Raw genomic sequence first — 9,006 nt, forward strand, 5'->3', positions numbered from 1 at the left:
ATTTTAGGGACTCTTTTGCTCAGAGTTTTCTGAGTCCCAGTGAGGAGTAACCAACCAGACCAGCCATCTGACATTCCACCCAACAACCCTCTTTCACTTAAACCCTTCTAATTCTGATTCTTGCTTCATCAGAGCTCATACCAAAAGATCCCTTGTCCAGCCTTCTACTACTGTCAAAAGGACCAGGTAGAGGAAAGTCAAAGAGAACAACTCAGTTGTCTGGCCTTCACAGATGAGTACCTAGTCCTCTAAGGCCACACAGTTCTTTTGTTCAACATCTCTATAAATTCCTCAAACCTTGTAATCAACTAAAACTAACACAAAATTCTTCATGCTCTTCACAATAACATTTAAATTGACATACTATCACTACTCAGTATTATGTAAACTTCCCCTAATGAGGTTGCAAATTTGGAATACTTGTGTTGTGACAGGCAAAAGGAAAATGGCTACAGGAATTCATTTTGGGCTCTATGTCTAGTTTTTTATGCTTTCACACTATTTTTCTTTGGATATTTCTTTAACTGGTTCTACTTTATACAATATTGATATAGGACCACTCAGAAATGCCTAGTGCTCTTAACTGATTACTACTTTGTCTCCTCCAAATTCCTACTAGTACTGCATATTCTTCAAACAACACAAAGAAAAAATTACAACACTCGAGTGGTTGCAAATATGTAAATGGCAAAATTTATTAAACCCCTATGGAAAAGAAATATAATTCAGTATATATACAATAAACTGAGTGCTAAACTTTAGTATGAACAGCAAATAGCGCAGTGAAATCAAAGGCTGAGGTCAGAATTGAATAATGCATCCTTGAGCTGCAAGAACTATTTTTAAAATTTTCTACTTATTTTCAAAATGTGTGACAACTGCTAAAACATAATTGTACAGTCATCAAAGCATTGGACCTGTTCACATTTCTACTGAAATGTCTCTGCCGAAAACAAAACGGGCTTACCCTTGACTAAGTTTATGCCATAGACTTGTGTTAGCACCAGTTTTCCAGCTTGTAATACAGAGATTCATGAAAATCCGCATACTTCTTCTATAAGAGTCAGCAAAAGGTGAGATAAAAAAGCCTCTGGGCAGGAGCCTTACATTCACTGCATGGAAGGATGCACCTCCACTGGAAAACTTTGAGTTCAAGTGTCAAAAAATATTCAAACTCACTGGATTAAACAAATAGTATTTTGGTAACTTTGCTGCTGGACAGATTTCTTCAGAATACAGGGAAAACCTAGACTAACTCAGATAGAAACTAGCTGATATAGGGAAGACATTTTGTAATGCGATTGGCAAGCTTCAAAAATGACTGCATAAATATAACACCACCAAACATGACACCTCTTTCCTCAGTGAAACTTCTCAAGTCTGAGGGAATGCAACCACGTCATCTCACCCAGATAATGAAGTATATTTCAGATATGCAGAATAAGTGAGCTACAAAATCAAAACTCAGATTCTGGAAATCTCCTGCCCTTTCCTAGCCTGTCTTCCAGATTTCACTCCTTCACCTTTCAGCTGCTTATGTAATCACATTTCATTGCTGTGAAAATGCTTAAGCTGAAGTTGCAAAGTACAGCACTGGTGTAGGCTTCAAAGCACATATGATTACGAGACTGCTTGGCAAAGGAAGCAATGTGATCATCAAGTGAGGTCAAGCAGGTACAACCCAATAGAGCTCAGTAAACCAGTCTATTAATGACAAACCAAAGGGATAAGAAGCAGTCACTCAGTTTAGCTGCAGTGGTATTACAGGGTTACCAGGGGTAAAATACACAAATATGTATTTACAACTCTGAAATCTGTTCCTTCAAAGTATCTCCTTCAGAAACAGCTCAGAGCAGCAAACAGACTTCAGTCTTCACAATTACATTGAATTTAAATTCACTGTCAACACGTAACTGGCTGTATTCCTGGAGAAGAAGAGGCTCAGGGGAGACCTTATTGCCCTCTACAACTCCCTGAAAGGAGGTTGTAGTCAGGTGGGGGTTGGTCTCTTCTCCCAGGCAACCAGCAGCAGGACAAGAGGGCACAGACTCAAGCTCTGCCAGGGGAGGTTTAGGTTAGATATTAGGAAGAGATTTTTTATGGAAAGAGTAATCAGGCATTGGAATGGGCTGCCTGGGGAGGTGGTGGATTCACTATCCCTGGAGGTTTTCAAGACGAGACTGGATGTGGCAGTTAGCACCATGGTCTAGTAACCACGCTAGGGTTGGACTCCATGATCTTTGAGGTCTCTTCCAACCTGGTTGATTCTATGATTACTGTATCAGTTTTAGATGCAGCAAGGTAAATTTCAATATACACTTTACTACTGCTTGCTTACAAGGAGCATATAAACCATGTTTTACACATTAAGGAATTGAAAATTAATTGCTAATAGTAATATTTTGCCAAATATTATTATAGTGAGGCAAAATAAACAGACTATTTACATGGTTTAGCAGAAAGAAATCCCAATTTATACATAAAATTGACATCCTTTGTTTTCATACCAATGTTTGGATAGTGTTATATCGCATTAGATCTTCCTATTACCACATCTTTCCCAGGAACAAGACCATATAGCTACTAGTTATTTATCTGTCTAATAAATCTACACAATAACCACTGTGTAAACAGATCACTATGGTTCACTGTAAAAATCACACTTGCTCTTTGCAGTTTAGCACCCAGCACAGACTAACATTAGTCTAGTACATTTTTGCCATTACAGCACAACTTGCTACCAGGTAAAGACAGAGGCCATCCTCATCTTCTCTACAGCATAGTTTGGAGCTCTAGGAGAATCCATTTCCATTTCTCTTTTACAGCTGGAGCAGCCCAAAGCAGTCAAAATGTTCTTGGAGAATAGGACAAGCTGAAGTAGGTCAACCCAAGCTTCTTCTGTGCGCTGGTTTGAGCTGGAGTAGAGTTAACTTTCTTCACAGTGACTAGTATGAGGCTATGTTTGGGTTTTGTGCAGAACACAGAGTTGATAATGCAGAGATGTTTTTGTTGCTGCTGAGCAGAGTTTACACAGAGTCAAGGCCTTTGCTGCTTTCTGTACTGCCACACTGGCAAGGAAGTTGGGGATGCATGGGAGATTGGGAGGAGACACAGCTGGGACAGGTGACCCAAACTGACCAAAGGGATATTCCATACCATATGACATCATGCTTAGTATATAAGGTGGGAGGAAGGAGGAGGAAGGGGGGATATCTGTAGTGATGGTGTTTGTCTTCCCAAGGAACCGTTACGCGTGATGGGCCCTGCTCTCCTGGAGATGGCTGAACACCTCCTGTCTGTGGGAAGCAGTGTATTAATTCGTCGGTTTGACTTCTTGGGTGTGCAGCTTTTGCTTTCTCTATTAAACTGTCTTTATCTCAACCCATGAGCTTTTCCAGCTTTTACCCTTCTGATTCTCTCCCCCATCCCATTGGTGGGGAGTGTATGAGCAGCTGCGTGGGGCTTGGCTGCTGGCTGGGGTTAAACCACGACATTCTGTTTTAACAGTCCACAAGCAACATGCAATTAAAGACTATGAAGAAATACACAGGAGACAGCATAAGATAAAGCACAAAATAGCAACATAAACTCATTTTGAATTTTTTTCAGAACTACAGCAGGTGAGAGTAGCTGCAGTATCTCTAAAGCAGCTCTATAATCTACAGTCTTCAGTTTCCCTGCATTGCCAAGCACAAATGCAACGTACCATGACTATTCCTATGATAGCCCATAGATCAGCAGGGAGGGGGGAAGAAAAGTAATTCTTTTTCAGGATTTGCAACTTTAACTTACTGCTTTGGTGCACAGGAAGTATGATCAATCTACAAACTCCTGTTTTGTGGCACATCAGCTTCCTAGTGGATGTTTACTAAGTATCATCTCACCTTTTCCTCCTTCAAGCTGTCTTTCCTCTAGATATCAATGTACTACTACCTGTAAGGAAAAGTAACAGCCAAAACACATGCTTCTTCAGTGGACTTTCAGTTTTCCCATCATTTTCTCTGTTATTTCAGAGATATTGAACACCCAAGGCTTGATTAAAAACCCATTCAGTCCAGCTCTATGAGGCAGTGCACACTCTGGATGGCCACATGCAGCAGATTAATTGCAACATACGCTCCTGACCCTAGTACTCCTATTGAGTTTTGTGAAGAAATTTTCAGAAGCAGTCGATATATTTTCTCCAGTTCTTACGCCATAGGAACCTAAGCATGGAGCTTGTAGATTTTTTTTAATGTGTTTTATGTGTAGGTCTTTAGTAGGGAGCATTGACCTGACCCTGAATAATGTTAAGTGAGAACAGAAACAGGCAAGTTTTGTAGGTCTTTAGTAGGGAGCAATGACCTGACCCTGAATAACGTTAAGTGAGAACAGAAACAGGCAAGTTATTGTCAGGGCTGTGATAATCTTGAAATGTTTTTATGCAGCTGCACCTAAACAAATTATTCCAGACAGATGCAGTTAGGTTCCAGAATCCTATAAGTATTTGGAGAGGATGAAACAACCATAAAGAAAGGATAACACCGTGTCTTCTTAAAAATTGTAGACAAAATACTAAATTTAATAGTTTCACGAACTACAAAAAGCACTTCAAATTTTCAGATCATATATACAGTAAATCTTTTCAGAGTGGATCACTGATATTTACAGATGGAGATATTTTACATGTAGAACTTGGTCTCTGCATTTCATTAAAACAGCTTTGACACTTAAGAGCCTTTTCATACCATACTGAGAAATGGTTTTAAGACAAAATCATTTTCATTGAAGTATTTGTAAATGCTGCTCTTTTTCATTTTGCAAACTGAAAAATGACAGTTAAAGCAATTAAGCCCTGGAAACATCCATTTAAATAAAACAACTCTATAGTTCAAATCCATGGTGAAAGCAAGTTATTAAAAATATATCAGAACTGTTCAGCAAAATGTCCAGACATATTTTGGTAAGCTCTAGTTTGTATTCAGCTTCCATCAGTTTTCTCTTGAAAGATGGAAGCATTTTCTGTCACCAGTCCATACACATCAGATTCAGGTTCTAAATTATCCAAGTAGAATGGAGATCAATTTTGCCACCACGTGTACATTGAGGCTGTTTCCCAGAAGACGATAGCATTGCTTTGTTGTTACTTTTTCAGGAAAACCTAAAACAAAAACATATAGTGCAACATCATTAGTCTGGGTTTGTTCCCTGTTTTCAGTCTACTCCTTTTTTCAGTAAACACTTCTTAATGCAGTTATCACAGATTGCACCAGGGTTCACCCTCCCCCGACAAAAAAAAAAATTCACAAAGTTACAAAACCAATTCCCAACCAATTCATTGGATTTGGATCAGTTCTTCTGTTAGCAATATTACCATATCTAAGGTTGCATAAGAGGGTCCAAAACAATCCTCTACTGTATAATCAATGCTGATCTACCTTCTCTTCACAGAGCTCAAAATATCCAGCAGTCTCAGAGAGGGGCAGCAGCACCTAAAATACTGCATAACTGCTGCTCTAGAGAACATCCACAGAACATGGCCACAGCAGAAAGAAAATGCGATGATTCTGCTGATGGAGTAAACTGCACTACTCAATAAGCTTTATATTCTATTTCCCATCTGAGTCCCTTTAACCAGTTCAGGCAAATCACAGGAGTCTCACAGTGCAATACACCACCAATACAGATTAAATGATGAGCAAGGCTTATTCAGCGAGTGGTGAAGCAGATGAACAATTTTCCATGTAATTCAATGCTGATCCTGTTAAACACACTCAGAAATAGTGTGAACAGCATTAGAAATGTCCTACGCATGGTAAGTGCATGGACTGGCAGAAAGAAGGGAGTGCCAGAAAAAATTATGCTGGTCCAGGTATTGTGAAAGTACTGTGTTGTGTCCTGAGCACAGAAAGGTGACTAAGCTCCTGAGAATGAAGGAGTTTCAAGCAGTCAGCTGGTCTGCTCTGATAGTCCTTGCTTGCACTCTTACCTTACTCCAGCTGTGAGGTAAAGTGCATTTACTTCAGCCTGGGTGAAAGACGAACAGCAGTGGTGACTTAACTGTTAGGGTCATTTACTAAGCTGCTGAAACTTGACTACATTCAATTGTTTGATCATTCCCTAAGAAGAAACACCTGACTCTGAGGTCATCAGCACCCTAATTAGCTTTGCTGCATAAACACACTGTGTGTGCAAGTAGTGATACATGTGTTAAGAAATTTTCACAGTACTTCAGAAAAAATTCTCTTCAAGAGTTCAGGAAAGTGGTTGAACAGATGCTGAGCCAAGGGAGGCTCTGAGGAAGAGGAGTGTCTGGGAGGAGTTGTTCCATCCTTCTCTGCCAGTTATTAATGTCTTGCATGAGGACTGCTATGGTAAACACATATTCTGCCAGCTCCTTCCACTCTGCTCAGCTTCCTGGCACTCACATTTGGGCAACTGTTCTCTCTTTGGAACAATCACTTGCACTCCCACACACGCTTCCTTCGATGATGTTTTCACGTTCCATTGATGAATAAGGTACAAAATCAGCACATTTTAAAAGAGTACATGGAAAATAAATAGTATGTATGCACATGTACACATGCACAGGCACTTAGTGCTTACATACATTGCTAATAAGTAAAATGGGAAAGACATCCTGACATCACTCTCTTGAAAGCAGGTCACAGGTGCAAGAAGGCTCTGATCACTTTTAATGATATTGCTGTGGGACCCACAGGAGTGACTAAGACAAACGACTGCAGCGTTTCATTGAACGGTAGTGCAATTACTATTTATACATTTAGATGTTAAAAGGACAAATAAATCTGGTAATGTTAAGAATTAACAAAGACTTCCACTCTGGACCTCACATATCGTAAAAAGCCATCGACTTGTTAAAATACAGAACAATTTAGACACAATTATGATTTTTCCTATGCTACTGTAGCTGCAGCTAGTAACAGCATCTGTTACAAAGCTCCTGACAGTCTGTTCTCTTAGTTTTAAGCTTAGAGTTTTCTCATTCTTTAGTTTCTTGGACCAACAACATATTTGCAGTGGGTACAACTCCAAGCTTTCTGTTGGTGAAAATTTCAGTCCAAATGTTGCTGTCACAAGAGCAGAGAAATGATAGCACGTTTTGCTCTGAAAATACCATACTTCACAATAATGACTTGAAGCTTAACGTGGGAGAAATGCTGTCAGGGAAACACCCTGTTTTGCTCTGAAAATACCATACTGCACAATAATGACTTGAAGCTTAACATGGGAGAAATGCTGTCAGGGAAACACCCTTTGCTGCAGCCATAAATATATCCACTTTCAAAAAAAAACCAAAACCAACATAGCATGCAAATTCTCAAAAGGAACTGGGATTATAGTACCTAAATTCACTAAAGATTTCAATCAGCCTAGAGTGAAGTAAGACATTTTTAGGCAAAAAGTAGGAAATGTTTTAAACACAAAGAAATGTCAGACTTGTGACTCAGCGCAGTGGGAAAAGCTTGTTCTGCCTATGAATCAGGAGTGTATGTGAGAGGAAGCCACTGGATGAGAGAAGTTTGCTTTATGCACTGTGAAAGTTGGAAAAGTAGTGCAGCAAGGGCAGGGAACTGCAAGAACTGTAAAGCAGTTGTAATAATCACTGCCAGAATTGTGGCAGAAGGGTACTGCCCTCTGACAGGTGGAATTTGTCTCTGTCCTTCCCTCCACAGTTCCCAGCTGACAAAAGGCAGCTCTGCTAAATGAGCACGTTGTAGATGGTGATGATCTGGATGATCCTCAAATTCAGAAGCCTCACTTGTTTCGAGAGTTCAGTTTTGGTTTGCAAAAATACTGAACACATCACAGCTGTCCCTGAATATGAGCTCTGGACAGAAAGTTTGACATCACTCCAAGCACTATGAAACAGTAAGTCAGGGTTTGCAAACTGATCATCCTAAATTAATGGAGTCTTCCAAACATAAATTTCTCCATTGTCTCAGTTCTCCCTCCATAAAATACAAGCAACATTAACCCTACTGCACCAATCAGTGTTGTTGCATAGACTAATTTGACATTTGAAAATACAACTGTATTTTTTTAAAAACAAGAGAAAATGGGCAATTCTGTGCTCAAAAGAGATCTTAAACAGCATGATAAGCCTATACAAGCTCAGTCCAGCCCTGTTTAGTTCAAGTACCTTTACATTAGCATACATCAATATGGAACAGAGCTGTGCTAAGAAAAAAGTTGTCTGCAAAAAGAACACCAATGAAAAAGGCTGTGAAAAAATATTGCATGTTGGCATGAAACTCAATGTAACACACTCCTGAAAATACTCCTAAACAAGTAAGCTTAGTGCTGGCAACTCTAGTATTTCGCTGTACAACCCTGATGATGTTCTTCGAATGTAGCAATTTTGAATATAACACGTAATAAATAAAAAAAAAAAAAACAAATTAAAACTAAAAAAGAAAACATTTGTGAAAAAATATTGCATGTTGGCATGAAACTCAATGTAACACACTCCTGAAAATACTCCTAAACAAGTAAGCTTAGTGCTGGCAACTCTAGTATTTCGCTGTACAACCCTGATGATGTTCTTCGAATGTAGCAATTTTGAATATAACACGTAATAAATAAAAAAAAAAAAAACAAATTAAAACTAAAAAAGAAAACATTTATAAAAACTAATGTTCTTCAAATGTAGCAATTTTGAATATAACAAGTAATAAATAAAAAACCCCAAATTAAAACTAAAAAAGAAAACATTTATAAAAACTAGCTGCACTCCTCAAAACTCTAAGTCACTGAAGAAGCAAAAAGAAGAGTGCAACAAATTACTCAAAGTCAGTGTTGCTGTCACAGGAGCAGAGAGTTTTATTTTCTGAGCAACCTGGTCTAGTGGACGGTGTCCCTGCCCACAGCAGGGGGTGGAACTAGATGATTTTTAAGGTCCCTTCCAACACAAACCATTCTAGGATTCTATGATTCTATGGATGCTTTTGTTGCTGAGTGACAATAAATTGATCAGTTCCTTAGTACCTAGTAACAGCTACACAT

The 9,006-nt window shown here is 39.0% G+C and overlaps 1 protein-coding gene across 1 annotated transcript in view; it reads right to left on the minus strand.

Annotated features, from left to right (window-relative positions):
* Positions 1 to 4,899: 4,899 nt before the first annotated feature.
* Positions 4,900 to 9,006, minus strand: part of TRDMT1 (tRNA aspartic acid methyltransferase 1) — a gene marked incomplete at its 5' end in the record, with an annotated part of 20,858 nt that continues 16,751 nt past the window's right edge. Inside the window, one exon of the mRNA XM_009070894.1 lies at positions 4,900 to 5,140. Coding sequence (XP_009069142.1) covers positions 5,040 to 5,140 — 101 coding nt within the window. The remainder of the gene's footprint in view (positions 5,141 to 9,006) is intronic.

The sequence above is a fragment of the Acanthisitta chloris genome, unplaced genomic scaffold (assembly GCF_000695815.1).
Source record: "Acanthisitta chloris isolate BGI_N310 unplaced genomic scaffold, ASM69581v1 scaffold6763, whole genome shotgun sequence".
In the NCBI taxonomy this organism is placed as follows: Eukaryota; Metazoa; Chordata; class Aves; order Passeriformes; family Acanthisittidae; genus Acanthisitta; species Acanthisitta chloris.